Source organism: Coptis chinensis, chromosome 2, assembly GCF_015680905.1.
Source record: "Coptis chinensis isolate HL-2020 chromosome 2, ASM1568090v1, whole genome shotgun sequence".
Classification (NCBI taxonomy): Eukaryota; Viridiplantae; Streptophyta; class Magnoliopsida; order Ranunculales; family Ranunculaceae; genus Coptis; species Coptis chinensis.
The window spans coordinates 29,507,776-29,525,215 of record NC_141457.1 but is presented as its reverse complement, the minus strand read 5'-3'; the positions used below and the strand labels follow the sequence as shown (position 1 = coordinate 29,525,215).

Below are 17,440 nucleotides of genomic sequence, written 5' to 3'. Positions count from 1 at the left end.
ATTTCGTGGCAAATTGTTTTCCGCGCGTATTTGCTAAAACCCGCACAAATGTTTCATGGCGGCTTAATTTGATTTTCCAGAAAATATCGCGGTCTCTTCCTCTCTCCGCTTCCTCCGTAGCTGCCGAACTTTCCCCACCTCTCTCTCTCTCTTTTTAAAATATTTATTTTTCTACCAATTCTATTATTGAAACATTGTTTGGTAGTAGCAATGTCTCTATAGTTTTCTACCAATTTCCTCCATAGTTTTACATCTGACGTCTCTTTCTCTGATTTATAATTGTATTTTGGCTTTGGCAGGGAAACTTGAACTACGCAACTGGAAAAAGTGCTAAACCGAAGCAACCCAACTTCGAAAAGGTGCTAACTACGTTTTGTTTGTTTCGTTTCGATGAATTTTATACTTGTAGAGAACAACATTTAAAATTTCTTCTCTGTTCTTCATTATTTTGGGGACGTTGTATTTACCGAATCTTGGAGGAGAAGGAGGTGGTTTTGGGAGATTGTTGTTATTGGTGGTTGGGGTTTAGACTTTGGAGTGGTTTTGAGATTTTTGAAAAGAAGGTTTGGAGCCATTGAGGGTTGCTGATGCATAGTACAAAATATCACGATATATCGCGATATTTGGGGATATCTATCCAAATTTCAAAAAAAGATATATAAATATCACGATATGTTCAGAGATATATACGACTGCAAATATTAACTATATTTAAACGATATTAGCGATATTTATGATATTTTGAGATATTTAGAGATATTTGGCGATATTTTGTGTATATAACAATTTTATTTAATATTTACCATTATATTTCAAATAAATATAAATAATGTATCATGATATATCAAAAAATATCCACAATATATACGATATTTGTCGATATTTTAGATATATCCACGATATTTGCATGTGAAACAATGTCAAATATCCTCAATGAGGGGGATATATCCACGATACATATCCATAAATTGAATATCGATAAATACCCATATCATGATATTTTGTACTATGTGCTGATGTATCTAGTTTAAGTTTGGTATGACTGTTATAACAAATGGATAGCATGATCTCCTTCTTCGTTGGAGACAACAATTCATTTTAGTTTATCTAGAATGTGTAAGTTGGCCTGATATATAACTTGCAAGGAGATGTGGAGATCCTATACAGTTTTTTTCTTTGTAAAAGTAAGATTGTAGCCATGCTTGTATAAGTTGTATTGATAGGTTAGGGATTTGGTTCCTTTATTAAAAACATGTCCAGGTGATTGCAAGATCTCTAGATTCTAAAACAAGTATATATGGTTATAATATGAAATGATTATTATTATTATTTTGTCTTCCCATGACCTTTCTATTCAATATGGAAAAGAAGAAGGAACCTTTTTATGTCAGGAATATATGTGTGTGTATGCCTTGGACTCAGTATCTAGCATTGATAATTGAACTGTAGATAATGCTAGTGCAAACTGTATATATAAGTTTTTATTTGTTTTATAGGTCTCATGTCTTTCATCTTATTATTATTGTTGAAAGTTTTATTTTTCATGATTGAGTTTTTACGTGTTATTTACTTACTTCCTTATTCAATCAAGGAGCCAATTAAAAACAGGTTATCATTCAAAGGTATAGTAGTTTTCCTAGTGTTTGATGTGTAAGCATGCATACAGGGCCGGCCCTGAGCAGGTGCAATGTGGGCGACCGCATAGGGCCCCCAATATACAAGGCCCCAAAAATTAGTATTTGTAGAAAAGGCCTATTTGGCAAATCACAAGCCCAAACCACTCAAAAGCCCAAAAAATTGGAAATTTCACAAATCACAATAAACAATGGAAATATCCCCTCATATTCTCTTTCCTCATTAATTATTTTCCTAAAAATAGGAAATAAGATATATAATAAATGATCAGTATCGAAAAAAAGAAAAACATATTTCTTCTCAACGACTAGATACCTTATTAATTATTTGCCTAAATTAGTCAATTACTCAAATACAAAAAAAAAGAGTAAAAAAAAAAAAAAACCCTCATTCACCATTTCACCTTCCCTCGATCATCTAGTATCCTCTCATTTTCAAAAATTCTTTCTTTACAATTGTGGATTTGTATTAGTTTTCACTTTGATTATTCACCTAATTTTTTATTCTTCTTCAAGTAAGTTAGAGATTAAAATCAATTTTCCCTTTCTTAAATATTATTTTAATAACTCAATTTAATTCCAAAGTAATCTAGTCTAATTTGGTGTTGTATATATATTTTAATTGCAGGCATTACAAATTGTCATGTGAATTGTGAAGTGTGTAGTGACTTCATCAAAGGCGCAGCACGATACCACTATCTTTTCGTCTTCATTTAAGCATTAAACATATCGGGTTCTATTGTTCTAACTCAATTTCTTGTTAATTTCATTTTTTTTTTTTTTAAAATGCTTCCTAGAAAGTGTCAATCTGGACATGAAAAGCGAAAAGAGACAAAGACTTTTAGAACTAACTCAATCTCAAAAAGAGCCCTTGATAAATTTATTCTTAAAGAACCACAAGGTTTAGGAACAAATTCAGATGAAAATGAAAATGTTGATGATCTAGATAACAATGGAAACGAAAATGTTAGTGATCCTGACCCTATTGAAAGTGATAACAATGAGGATGCTGGTGTTATGGGCCATACTAAAAATGAACAAGTCAGTAATTTTGGCAACGAACAACCAAGTCAATCCATTCCCTTAGACATTTATGACCCAAGAACTTGGGACAATCTTGACACATTGTCTAGAGATTTATTAGTAAAAAGGGGTCCTATAAGGGACCTATTAGTCGGAAAAGGACCTAAAGATAGTTGTTATAGACGTTTCTCTTCAACATTTTATACTTTCGACATTTACGAATGGATTCTGAGGAGGATAGAAAATGGTTAGTATATTGCAAGGCAATGGATAAAGTGTTTTGTTTTTGTTGCAAGTTCATTAAAAAAGGTTTTCAAAAAGGTTTGTTGGTAAATGAAGGGGTATAATGATTGGGGGCATCTTAGTACTAGGCTTCATCAACATGAAACAAGTACAGACCACATCATTAACATGATCACTTGGAATGACTTATGTAAGAGATTGCAAAAAGAAGAAACTATTGATAAATATGTTCAACACCAAATTAACAAAGAGAAAGAACATTGGAAGGCAGTATTACGTAGAATAATATCTGGTGTGAAATATCTTGGTAAATATAACTTGGCATTACGAGGAACAAATGAGAAATTATATGAAAAAAACAATGAAAATTTTTTAGGCATAATTGAAATGATTGTAGAATGGGATCTAATAATGCAAGAACATGTTACGATAGATAATAATGAAATTCATTATCATTATCTTGGTCATAAAATACAAAATGAATTGATAAGTATGTTAGCTTTTGAAATTAAAATTGCAATTATTCAAAAAGTTAAAGAAGCAAAATATTTTTCTGTGATACTTGATTGCACTCCAAATTTTAGTCACCAAGAACAAATGACTTTGATATTGAGACGTGTGGATGTTTCGACTTGTCCAGTAAGAGTAGATGAGTACTTTGTAGAATTTATGGTAGTGAATGATATATCTGGGGGGGGCGTTTTCTAGAATTGCAAAATGTGCTTAAAATTCTTAATCTTAATATTGATGATGTGTGCGAGGTCAAGGATATGATAATGGGTCTAATATGAAAGGAAACACCAAGGTGTACAAAAAAAACCTAGATATTAACCCTAGAGCATTTTATACTCCTTGTGGTTGTCATAGTCTTAATTTAACACTTTGTGATATGGCTAATTGTTGTAGTAAAGCAAAAGATTTTTTTTTTGGGTTGTACAACCAATTTATCGTTGTTTTCACAATCTACAAAGCGGTGGCAGATTTTGGAAGAGAATCTGAAAGAGTTTACTCTTAAGTCAAAGATCGGCTACCGTTGGGAAAGTCGTGTTGATAGTGTTAAAGCAATTAGATATCAAGCTCCTGAAATAAGAGAAGTTTTACTTCAGCTAGCTGAAACTGATAATGATTCTAAAATAAAGAGTGAAGCTGATTCTTTAGCTAGACATGGAATTGGAAATTTTGAGTTCTTGTTAGGCATGATTATTTGGTATGAGATATTGTCTACCGTTAATACAATTAGCAAAACCTTACAATCTGAAGACATGCAAATAGATATGGCTATTGATAAAATAAAATGGTTGACTACATATTTTAAAAAGTATAGAAAAATTGGTCTCACACAAGCCATGATAACTGCTAAAGATATTGCTACTGAAATGGAAATTGATCCTGTGTTTCAAGTGAAACGTCAAATTCGTAGAAAGAGACATTTTGATGAGAATGCTAATGAGGAGTCAATGCAATCAGCAGAAGACTCATTTAGAAATCAATATTTCTATTTTATTGTAGATCAAGCTATTAGTTCATTAGATAAAAGGTTTGAGCAACTAAAAGCATATGAGGATATTTTTGGTTTTTTGTTTAGATCAGAGAAGTTAAATTCACTAGATGATAATCAGTTGGAAGCATGTTGTGATCGTCTTGAAACTGTTCTAAAACGTGAAAACTCTTCTGATCTTGATGGGAAAGACTTATATGGAGAACTAAGAGTTTTAAGAGAGGTGTTACCAAAAGATAAAAATAAAAGCTATTGATATACTTGATTTCTTGAAACGACACGATTGTTTTCCTAATGCATGCATAGCTTATAGAATTTTGTTGACTGTTCCCGTTACTGTCGCGTCTGCAGAAAGAAGTTTTTCAAAATTAAAATTATTGAAATCATATCTTAGATCGACTATGTCACAAGAAAGACTAAATGGGCTAGCGTTAATATCTATTGAAAATGAATTTTTAAAGAAAATTAACTTTGAAAGCCTCATTGATGATTTTGCAGCCAAAAATGCGAGAAGGGAAATATTTCGATGATCCTTTATGTTGATGGAAGAGTATTGGAAGAGGACCACATTTCGCTGTTTGCACAGGGCCATTGAAAACTCAGGGACGGCCCTGCAAACAGCTACACACACTCCCAGTCCCACACCCCACCTTCACACAGCCAGCATCACTAATGAGAAATGCAAACTACCCTCATTCAAATAACAAGAATTCCTACACAACTTAAATTATTCCATTACATTTAGAATAAAATCTACAAACCATGATCTAAATGTCGAAAAAGAAAAAAATTTGAATGCAGGTAACAAATTTGTTGCCCTTGCAAATGACACAACACTAGTTGCTATCTCTGATATTGTTAAAAATAGTCCCTGAGTTTTCAATGGCCCTGTGCAAACAGCGAAATGTGGCCCTCTTCCAATACTCTTCCATCAACATAAAGGATCATCGAAATATTTCCCTTCTCGCATTTTTGGCTGCAAAATCATCAATGAGGCTTTCAAAGTTAATTTTCTTTAAAAATTTATTTTCAATAGATATTAACGCTAGCCCATTTAGTCTTTCTTGTTACATAGTCGATCTAAGATATGATTTCAATAATTTTAATTTTGAAAAACTTCTTTCTGTAGACGCGACAGTAACAGGAACAGTCAACAAAATTCTATAAGCTATGCATGCATTAGGAAAACAATCGTGTCGTTTCAAGAAATCAAGTATATCAATAGCTTTATTTTTATCTTTTGGTAACACCTCTCTTAAAACTCTTAGTTCTCCATATAAGTCTTTCCCATCAAGATCAGAAGAGTTTTCATATTTTAGAACAGTTTCAAGACGATCACAACATGCTTCCAACTGATTATCATCTAGTGAATTTAACTTCTCTGATCTAAACAAAAAACCAAAAATATCCTCATATGCTTTTAGTTGCTCAAACCTTTTATCTAATGAACTAATAGCTTGATCTACAATAAAATAGAAATATTGATTTCTAAATGAGTCTTTCGCTGATTGCATTGACTCCTCATTGGCATTCTCATCAAAATGTCTCTTTCTACGAATTTGACGTTTCACTTGAAACACAGGATCAATTTCCATTTCAAGAGCAATATCTTTGCGCTTATCATGGCTTGTGTGAGACCGGTTTCTCTATACTTTTTAAAATATGTAATCAACCATTTTATTTTATCAATAGCCATATCTATTTGCATGTCTTCAGATTGTAAGGTTTTGCTAATTGTATTAACAGTAGACAATATCTCATACTAAATAATCATGCCTAACAAGAACTCAAAATTTCCAATTCCATGTCTAGCTAAAGAATCTGCTTCACTCTTTATTTTAGAATCATTATCAGTTTCAGCTAGCTGAAGTAAAACTTCTCTTATTTCAGGAGCTTGATATCTAATTGCTTTAACACTATCAACACGACTTTCCCAACGGGTAGCCGATGCTGACTTAAGAGTAAACTCTTTCAGATTCTCTTCCAAAATCTGCCACCGCTTTGTAGATTGTGAAAACAATGTATAAATTCGTTGTACAACCCCAAAAAAATCTTTTGCTTTACCACAACAATTAGCCATATCACAAAGTGTTAAATTAAGACTATGATAACCACAAGGAGTATAAAATGCTCTAGGGTTAATATCTAGTAGTTTTTTTTTGTACACCTTGGTATTTCCCTTTCATATTAGACCAATTATCATATCCTTGACCTCGTGCATCATCAATATTAAGATTAAGAATTTTAAGCACATTTTGCAATTCTAGAAAAAGTCCCTGCCCAGATATATCATTCACTACCATAAATTCTACAAAGTACTCATCTACTCTTACTGGACAAGTCGAAACATCCACACATCTCAATATCAAAGTCATTTGTTCTTGGTGACTAAAATTTGGAGTGCAATCAAGTATCACAGAAAAATATTTTGCTTCTTTAACTTTTTGAATAATTGCATTTTTAATTTCAAAAGCTAACATACTTATCAATTCATTTTGTATTTTATGACCAAGATAATGATAATGAATTTCATTATTATCTATGCGTCGAACATGTTCTTGCATTATTAGATCCCATTCTGCAATCATTTCAATTATGCCTAAAAATTTCCATTGTTTTTTTTTTATATAATTTCTCATTTGTTCCTCGTAATGCCAAGTTATATTTACCAAGATATTTCACACCAGATATTATTCTACGTAATAATCGCTTCCCTTCCAATGTTCTTTCTCTTTGTTAATTTGGTGTTGAACATATTTATCAATAGTTTCTTCTTTTTCCAATCTCTTACATAAGTCATTCCAAGTGATCATGTTAATGATGGTCTGCAGTACTTGTTTCATGTTGATGAAGCCTAGTACTAAGATGCCCCCAATCATTATACCCTTCATTTACCAACAAACCTTTTGAAAACCTTTTTAAAGAACTTGCAACAAAAACAAAACACTTTATCCATTGCCTTGCAATATACTAACCATTTTCTATCCTCTGTAAATCCATTCGGTAAATGTCGAGTATAAAATGTTGAAGAGAAACGTCTATAACAACTATCTTTAGGTCCTTTTCCGACTAATAGGTCCCTTATAGGACCCCTTTTTACTAATAAATCTCTAGACAATGTGTCAAGATTGTCCCAAGTTCTTGGGTCATAAATGTCTAAGGGAATGGATTGACTTGGTTGTTCGTTGCCAAAATTACTGACTTGTTCATTTTTAGTATGGCCCATAATACCAGCATCCTCATTGTTATCACTTTCAATAGGGTCAGGATCACTAACATTTTCATTTCCATTGTTATCTAGATCATCAACATTTTCATTTTCATCTAAATTTGTTCCTAAACCTTGTGGTTCTTTAAGAATAAATTTATCAAGGGCTCCTTTTTGATATTGAGTTAGTTCTAAAAGTCTTTGTCTCTTTTTACGTTTTTCATGTCCAGATTGACACTTTCTAGGAAGCATTTTTAAAAAAAATGAAATTAACAAGAAATTGAGTTAGAACAATAGAACCTGATATGTTTAATGCTTAAATGAAGACGAAAGATGGTGGTATGCGTCTGCCTTGATGAAGTCACTACACACTTCACAATTCACATGACAATTTGTAATGCCTGCAATTAAAATATATATACAACACCAAATTAGACTAGATTACTTTGGAATTAAATTGAGTTATTAAAATAATATTTAAGAAAGGGAAAATTGATTTTAATCTCTAACTTACTTGAAGAAGAATAAAAAATTAGGTGAATAATCAAAGTGAAAACTAATACAAATCCACAATTGTAAAGAAAGAATTTTTGAAAATGAGATTAATTAATAAGGTATCTAGTCGTTGAGAGAGATATCTAGTCGTTGAGAAGAAATATGTTTTTCTTTTTTTCGATACTGATTAATGAGGAAAGAGAATATGAGGGGATATTTCCGTTGTTTATTGTGATTTGTGAAATTTCCAATTTTTTGGGCTTTTGATTGGTTTGGGCTTGTGATTTGCCAAATAGGCCTTTTCTACAAATACTAATTTTTGGGGCCTTGTATATTGGGGGCCCTATGCGGTCGCCCACATTGCACCTGCTCAGGGCCGGCCCTGACTATAAGTAAATGGTAATCCTAGTGTCTATAAGTATATGCTGGTTTTTCTTGAATGGTGATGGTCACAAAGTTACGACAAGCTAACATAACACCAGGAATGCCTAACCCCATCAATTTAATTCCAAAACCAAAACAGACAAACTAACAGAACACCAGGAATGCCTCGAAGTAGAACATATACATCACTAAAGACCACAATATTACTTGTGCAGTTGTGCAACGTACTATTGGAATTACAAAAATTTCGAGTGATCTTAGCATGAACCAAGGCACTAACGGTAACAGATTAATCTCATTTCCTAGTTAACCTTGACATAGTCAGGCTCAACCATGCCAAGTATTTTACTTGACAAGATAAATGATAAATCCCAAAAAGGACAAGCAGCAAGAATAATACAAGGTCCACACTAGTCTACTCTTAGCAGATAGTGATGGAGCAGTCAAACCAAAGAAGGGAACAATTAAGCTTAATAGTGATGGAGCAGTGTCGAACTCAAGGTGTGGAATGGGAGGAGCAACCAGACACTCTGCTATGACTTTTGAAATATGTATCCAACAAAAGCAACTTCTTTTGATTTTTCAAACTTACAGCAACACAAGTGAGTGTGTGACTAGCTATTTATGTGTTTTCAGATTAGTCCACATTTCCCGTAGAAAACTTCCCATTCAATTTACCACAAGAAGCAATCATGTATGTTAAACAAATGAACAATGAATTCACAAGCATATATTGAAGTCTGTACATTATCCAAAATAGGCTCCTGGAATCCGTTTGGGTATCATGCAAGTGATACTGTGGATTTGATGAGTTACAGAAACTTGCCAATGGAAGCAAGTTGCTGATGAATGTGATTGGTTGCCATCGCTCTTTTTTTTCAGGTTTTCACTTGGATAAACTTGATCTACGATTATTTGGGAACCATATTCTAATAAGAAATGAAGTAGAACAGTGCTTCTAAAATCCTTGAGCTTATTGATTCAAACGAGTTCAAACTTTTTTCTATACCATGCAAGTGATTGTTCTTATATAATCAGCACCATACTTATTCTAAGCACGCCATCATGAAAACAGAGAAAAAAAAAAGACCTGCGAGAGTACGAAGAAGAAGACTAGAAAAAGACTTGAAGAGAATATGTTTGAGGTTGACGATGAAGCTTGGAGTAGAGTTGTTGTTAAACTAGAATTTAACCCGTGGCTACGCCACTCAAGTCATTATGGGTGCCTTTCACACTTAATGTGTCAACACTAAAAATTACATCTAGTTTTCGTGGAGGCGATAAAATTTTACATATGTTTCCAAATAATCGTACATAATTGATCTAACTTGGATGACATTTTTACAATACAAATGTATAGTAATGTTCTCAGCTTGGCCAGAGGCATCGTAATGTTCCCACCACTTCTCATGCCACTCATCACCCATTCCATTCTTCCCCCAGCAGTTTTATCCATATATAGTAGGCCACTTCCAAGATCCTATGCAGATAGAAAAATCGACAGTGCAACTTGTTATTTATATGTAGTACAGGAGAATAAGCAGATCGATACCAGTTTGAAGCTCTAGCCGAGATAAGACACAAAGCAATTCCAAATTGTAAAACTTGATATTCAACTTTGTATTTCTTTGTTGTTGCCAGTAAGCAACAATATATAAATTTGTGTCACAACTCATAATAAAGATTGGAAATTCTCAATTACTAATCTTAATCTGCAAATGATCTAGCACTATAGCCGACAGGTTGGATGAGTAAAGCCAGTCATACTCGGAGAAGTCATTGCTCATATAGCTTCATAGTGTGAGTAAATGTCTATAGATATCACTGGAAGTAAGACTGTCAATTGGAAATATTATCTACAATAATATACACATATTAGATGTTCAGTATACTGAATATGACCTAAAAAAGACACTGATCAAGTTCTAATAAGCTGCAATACTAACCTGCGCCATGGACTCTTTCCAATATTCACGCCAAATATTTCTAGTTGCATCGCGCCCGGATTTCTCCTAACCAAGCTCCTTATATTCATACTGGTCTGCTGCCTCCCAAAATTTATCTTCCCACTCAACACTTTTTTGTCGATCGACTCCCTCCCTAGTCGTCCATCGGCAGACAACACCATTAGATCGTACCTCAACACCTATCTCCTTCCAAAATTTTGATCCGTCTGGCCTCACTCCATGAAGCACTTCATCAATTAAGTTAAGAGCTTCAGTTGCTTCTTCTGCATTTATTGAAAATTGCATGCCAAGTTCCTGTTTCTCATCCAAGGTATGCAACTTTGAGTCGGCATTAGAAACATCCACCTTTTCAACCTCCAAAAATGACTGAGTTTGTGAACTATAAATTGTGTAAATATGCCAAGAACTTATTACCACTAAAATCAATAAAGAGAAGAATTCCCAACCTGTGAATTTGTGATGAAAAGCTATGTTTCTTTCGTAGTGTACAGAAGCTCCCATTAACACCTGTCAATATCGGTTGGAAATTATTGGGTAAGATATACTATATATCGAATGTTAAAATGCACAATATAGTAATGGTTTTCTTCAGTAACCCTCTCTCTTACAACACAATCAAGCGGATTGAGCACCAAACTGATGGAAGATGTGCCTCTAATGTTCTTAGCAGGCAAAGTGACCATTAATTACATGTAGAAAAATAAAATCAATAAAACTCACTGATATGATTAATCAAAATAGAAAACGAAAGAGAACCTGAATGAAAAATATAGCTTCAATACACACTATACACCATGCTTAGTCTTCAATAATCAATATATTAGTTGAAGCAAACTAAAAAGTTTTATGTGTTCTCAAGATATTTTAGGCGAGGACTTCTTTTTGCCAAACCCATCAGCTATTGTTGCCATGTATCATTTCTTCAATACAGTGTGGAAAGATTTTGGGAATCAAAGAGATGTCCTTAAACGGAAACATGTATAGTTTTGCTCTTTTCCAATAGTAATGATACTCGGATATTAACCCAAAACTACTTTTATCCTAATTTGATGGGAAGAAAATCTTAATACGCTAATTAAACTGCCTTCCTTAAGGTTTTTACCTAAATTTTCTCCTAAATTCAAGGATATTGCTAAGAATTACATTAGATAAAGAATAAAATCTTAAGTTTAATACGCTAATTAAACTGCTTTCCTTAAGTTGTCTACCTAGATTTTTAAGAAAATCTCAAGTTTAATACGCTAATTAAATTGCCTTCCTTAAGGTTTTTACCTAGATTTTCACCTAAATTCAAGGATATTGCTAAAAATAACATTAGATAAGGAATAAAATCTTAAGTTTAATACGATAATTAAACTGCCTTCCTTAAGTTGTGTACCTAGATTTTTTCCTAAATTCAAGGATATTGCTAGGAATTACATTAAGAATTTAATAGATATTAGGAAACTCTAACTACCTAAGAATTACCTTAAGATTTTAATAGATATTAGGAAACTCTAACTATATGGATCCCGAGAAAATCAGGACCTACTATTAATCGTCCGATGTACTAATTATATAAACTTTTAGCCATCTAATCTAGGCTTCACACAAAACGCTTAAAGACCAAACTGTTTTATTATATAGACTAGAATTTAACCCGTGGCTATACCACTCGAGTCATTATGGGTAAATTTAGCAAAATAAAATCGTGTCAATTTATTATTTTAACCCCAATTTTACATTTAAATTGAACATTTGTGCATCATACATACTCAATTCCACACGGCAATATGCCCATAAAAGTGATGCACCCACAAGTGCTTCAAATCCCATGAGTAAATATGCTTTACGCCAACAAAACTTGAATAGTTGTCAAGTCCCTTTATAAGAATTAGAAAATTAAATAAAAAGTCAATAGCAAACTCCTATAATCCAAGGTATATATTGCTATCAATAAGAACCTAAAGCTCAAGGGTTATACAAACACTGTTGGAACACTATTAGGCTCTTAGTGAGAACTTGTCGCACATGTGTATACTTAGAGTGAACATTGAAGCACACCCCATCCGCGTCGTTAAGCAGGCAAATACAATTTTCACCAATGACAATCTTCTTGAGAGAAATTTTGTGGGTCTTTTGGCTTACTTGTTTTTAATCTTGCTAAATACATAGCGAGATTAGCTTATTCATGAGCACATAATTATTATCATCAATAGTTCTGCAGATATTCCTGCGGTAGAACAGGCTTGGATCAAACAACTAAGATCCCAAATTGATATCAAATGTTTCCTGCTAAAGGATATGTCTGCAAGTTTGCAAATCTAATGAACTGCCAAATGAAATGTCAACAGGCAACAACAAAAGCAGTAACTAATATGAACTGCTAAAGTAACAAAAAGTTCTCAAGTTTTCTTGATTTTGTCAACATCAAAAGTTCGAAGACAGTAGCTAAATGAATTCAATGCATCTAATTAATCACGTCCATTACACAATTACTACAAAAATGCATAAGAGATCATTGATAAATGATAAAATGAATAGTCTACCTACGAAATGAACGATGAACTCAAAATGTAAGTAAACTAAAACTTTAACATGATGCTATATGTTTATCAAAGTTTCCTACTCTCAATTCTATCGAGATAAAGTGGAGTAACAAATTCGTTCCACTCCTAGTGCTCTAGCATGTAATTGTTTTCTAATCTAATTAGTCGGTCTTAAGTCTAATGAGAGCTTTACGAGGGGGAATTATACTACAATCCAACTACCCACAAGATACAAACTATAATTGATTCAACTACGGAAATACTACGTTGATTCTATAATAAGGAATTAGGGGGGATTGATTCCACCTTAACTCAACTTAACTCACTAGCGACGAATCGTCGTAATCCAAATTGAACTGCTACGCAGAACAATTGGTTCTTCCTAATCCCTAATTACACATGACATTTCTACCAATTCATAACTAGCATGTGAACAATTAAACCAATTCTCATGGCGAATTAATCGTTTCTAGAGTGGAATAGAAATTACGACAACTCTACGATAATTGGAATCAAGCTTTCATCAAGGCTTCTCAACCCCCTCTAATAGAGGTTTAGCCGAGAATCATTCCGCAATCACTTCCATATGAATCTAAACTAAACATAATATCAAGATTCGAAATTTACTAATCTAAATTAAACAATAATTAAAATCTAATTAACAACTAAGAATGGTATGATAACAAATCAACAATTAAAACTAGATCTAATAGATTGAAATAACACAATTCGAAATTGATAAAATAACTATTTTATTTATCTAATCAATCAAGAACAATGATTCAAAGACTTAATCTAAAACAAGAATTGAAAATGGAACTAAAACTTAATTTAATTAATGAAAACAGATCTAGAATTATCTATATTATTTTAGGTCTAACTAGCTACCATTAACAAAGAGCTAAGCTTTTGTTTTTATATATTCAGATCCAAAAATCGTGCATGGGCTTGGAGCCATGTTTTGGGCCAGAGAATCAGGCCCAAAACCCAATTCTTTCAGTCCAAAAAGGCCTCTTCAGCTGCAGTTGTCTTCAATAGACTTTTCGTTCACTTTTGCTCCTCTGATTGGGTCAAAGCTTGAACCATTGGAAAGCTCTTTCCAAGCCGGTCGTTTTGACATAAGGTAGGCCCTATTCTGAGGTCTGAGTCCAAAGATACGGCCTTCGGAAGTTCTGCTGACTTGTGTGTTGTTTCTGCCCGCGTCGACTTTTCAGCTTTTGACCGGGCTTTAGAAAGGCTTTATCTTCTTGAATCTTGGCCTTTAATCACGGAACTCCTTAGTAACCGACCTTTGCTCCTTTATCTCGCTAAAGTGGCACATTTCTGCACATAATGGACTTTGAAGCCTGAAATGCATAAAAACACGTAATCAGTGTTAACTCTTAATTATTACTCACATAATTGGTCTAAAAGTATGATTATTAAGGGGTTAAAACTACAGTTTTGGGCTCTTATCAAACCACCCCCAAACAGCATTTTGCTTGTCCTCAAGCAAAGATGAGAAATTAGAATAAGTGACCAAAAATGGAGTTCTATCTACTCTCGTTTCGCTGAGTGCGATTGCATTGACCATATGCAACAAGGCCTTAAACCACTAGGAATTCCCTAGTGGGCGAAGTTATAGTCTCGTGAGAGTTTTCCGATGAAGGTACTCACAAACTTCATCTATACTACAACGACTAAGAAATAAAACTATTGTTTCCTTATTCATGCTCTAAATTAACTATACCTCTCACTAGCAATGCATATAGAGTAATCAAGTCGAAACCTAAGCTAATATATGCATAATAATCAATCATCTACTTAATAAACATATATACAATGAGTAATGATATGAAATGCGATAACAGTCCGTTTCTGAAACTTTGGAATAAGCGTCCTTAAGTAGGTTCTCACATAAAGTCAAGACAAAAAATCACTCTGATTTTTCCACTCAAGTTTTGCTACTCTAGTGTGCAAAGGGCATACTTTACCTTACAATCTCAATGACACACAAGGAAGCCCGAAGTTGATCAAACACATCTGCCACTTACTATCCCACTAACCTATTCCTAATTGAGCTAGAGGTCTTTATTAGGTGTTCTGGGGATTAGGAGATAGTTTAAGAAGGAAGGAAATGGATATTCAAAGGGGACAAGTCCGAGATAATAGAGTCTTCATATTATGTAACTAGAGAAAACCTTGTTATTTACTTTTGCTTCTACACTTTGTTTCCATCCTTAGCCATATTTTTTTCTTTTTTTTTGGCTTTTGACTCCTTTTATTCTATTTTTTTTGGAGTTTTTATTTTATTTCTATTTTTATTTTTCTTTTCTTTGGATGGAAACTTCTTTTCTTTATTTTCTCAAGCAATTAACTAACTTTTTTTTTACACGTGTTTTTTCTTCTTCTTTCTTCCTTATTCTATTCTCGGACTTATCTAAATTGGGTAGGTTGAATTTTTTTTTTTTTTTTTTTGTTTTGTTTGTAACAGGGTAAAGGATTTGTGGTTTATGAAAGGCTAAAGAAAGGCTCAGAGGGGCGACTAGCGGAAAATAATTCATAGGTTTGAATTTCTGGCTATATCGATCCAAAAAGGGCCTAAATTCTCTCTTAGGACATGGTATAGTGGTCAAACAAGTGGACGTGTGATTTCTCTATTTGGAATATACTTCTCCCTTGTGTCATTTCTCAAATGTTTCACTCATATAAGGTTTTAGGCTATATTCTGACAGGATTTGTAGAATAAGTACTTTAGCCTAGATTTCATAAACTTACTGCCAAACAATCATAGATACTCATGTAATATATTTATAGATAGATGCAAAGATTATTACCTACATATTAACCTAAGTTTCTAAAAACTATTATAATGCAAAAGCTACGTGAGACTTCTAGATTATTAAGAGCATAGAGAAAGAAACAATACCAATATTCCTAAGTGTATAGCATAAACTTTTTATTTTTATTTTTATTTTTATTATTTTTAAGACAAATAATACGTAATATACAACCTAATATGTGCTTAACATTTACATCGTGTTTCTATACCACCCCCCAAACAATTTGGGAGAAGGGGGTTCATGAAACAATTCAATAGCACAATTAAATTATGTAACTAACTAATTTTTATAATTTTTAACATTTTATAAATAAAAGTGCGTAATTTACATCCTAAAAGTGTCTAATTTTTGTAAATATTTCTATCCCACCCCCCAAACAATCGAACGCTTTGTCCTTAAAGTGTAAAGAGATAAGGAAAGAATTTACCATAGAAACGTGGCAAAAATTGGCGTGCACTGCAAATGTAAATATTGTAAAGATGATATGATAATATGAAGCACAATTAAACTGTTACGTACTAACTAACACAAACTCTACTGGAGTAAATATGACAGGCTTAGGGTGGCAACATGATTTGAAATGAATACTAAAATACACCACCCTCAAACAATATTGGAAAACTCTTTTTAAGTTTGAAAATTTTGTTTGGCCTATACTCCAGAAAGTTGGTATTGTACGAAAACTTGGGTCTTTTAAAGTTAGATTCCCAAGACTTGCTAGATTACTATTTTTATAGCTTTAAACTTTTTTACTTTTTATGAATTAGGTTTAATATAAAGGAAAACAATAAGCAGTAAAGACATAATTCACACCATCGAGAAACATGACTCAAAAACCAAGAAAACATGCAAGAGTGGAAAACGTGAATTATGTGAAACGTAGACTTAGGATCCGGTACTTACAGCCACACACTCCATAGGGAGGGCCCGGTTACCTGAATGGTGCATTCACCAATATATGGAAATGAAAGGAAATGCACCAAACACAAAAATTGAGTCGTTTATAGTCAGATACTCGAGACTTTATCTAAATATATGTATGAATATGCAGTTTATCATATATCAACAACCGAAATAGTTGTGGATCATTCCATAAATAAATATCATAGAAAATATATCCAAACACAATCAAGCACCAAGATTTCCTATGACGCAGCCTAGTGGAATGAAAGCGAAGTCGGATAGACCTATAACATAACCGAGCATGCACCTTATGTTTCATCTTTGAACGAGAGGGTGTCCTAGTGAATAAGTGTGAAAAAGTGAATGGTTGTGGAAAATATGGTGGATTGGGATAAGTTTTAGAGGGAAAGCATGGAAAAAATGAGGATGTGGGTTTAGCACAAAACTCATTCATGGTGTAGTTAGGGACTGCCTCAAGTCTGAAAATGAAGGTGTCAAGTGGTTTATCCTTGGGAAGTATTTGTTTATTAGGTAGATTTAAAAAATCATGAAGCACAGGAGAAACTAAAGGATCGAGTGCAAACTCGAGGTTCTTTTGAAAAGGTGGAGGGTGGGGAATATTGGTGATGGAAGGTGAATGATTCTCAGCTAGAGCTCTCCGAGTCCATATCATCGAAATCTTGATATATGCAAGACATTCCTCAATAGGTGGGTCAAAAGGATCACTGGGATAGA

The 17,440-nt window shown here is 33.3% G+C and overlaps 3 protein-coding genes across 3 annotated transcripts; 1 reads left to right on the top strand and 2 right to left on the bottom strand.

Moving 5' to 3' along the window:
• The first annotated feature begins 2,420 nt into the window (after positions 1-2,420).
• On the top strand, positions 2,421-4,654 carry LOC147515702 (uncharacterized). Its single transcript, XM_086593015.1, has 2 exons — positions 2,421-2,675; positions 3,872-4,654. Exons 1-2 carry the CDS (start codon positions 2,421-2,423, stop codon positions 4,652-4,654), a joined length of 1,038 nt encoding a protein of 345 aa, XP_086449141.1.
• An 811-nt stretch (positions 4,655-5,465) lies between these two features.
• LOC147515701 (uncharacterized) lies at positions 5,466-5,993 on the bottom strand. The gene has a single exon (XM_086593014.1). It carries the CDS (start codon positions 5,991-5,993, stop codon positions 5,466-5,468), a length of 528 nt encoding a protein of 175 aa, XP_086449140.1.
• A 167-nt stretch (positions 5,994-6,160) lies between these two features.
• LOC147515700 (uncharacterized) lies at positions 6,161-7,858 on the bottom strand. Its single transcript, XM_086593013.1, has 3 exons — positions 7,601-7,858; positions 6,566-6,674; positions 6,161-6,456 (listed from the first exon to the last, which is right to left on the bottom strand). The coding sequence occupies exons 1-3, from the start codon at positions 7,856-7,858 to the stop codon at positions 6,161-6,163; spliced, it is 663 nt and encodes a 220-aa protein (XP_086449139.1).
• Positions 7,859-17,440: the final 9,582 nt, after the last annotated feature.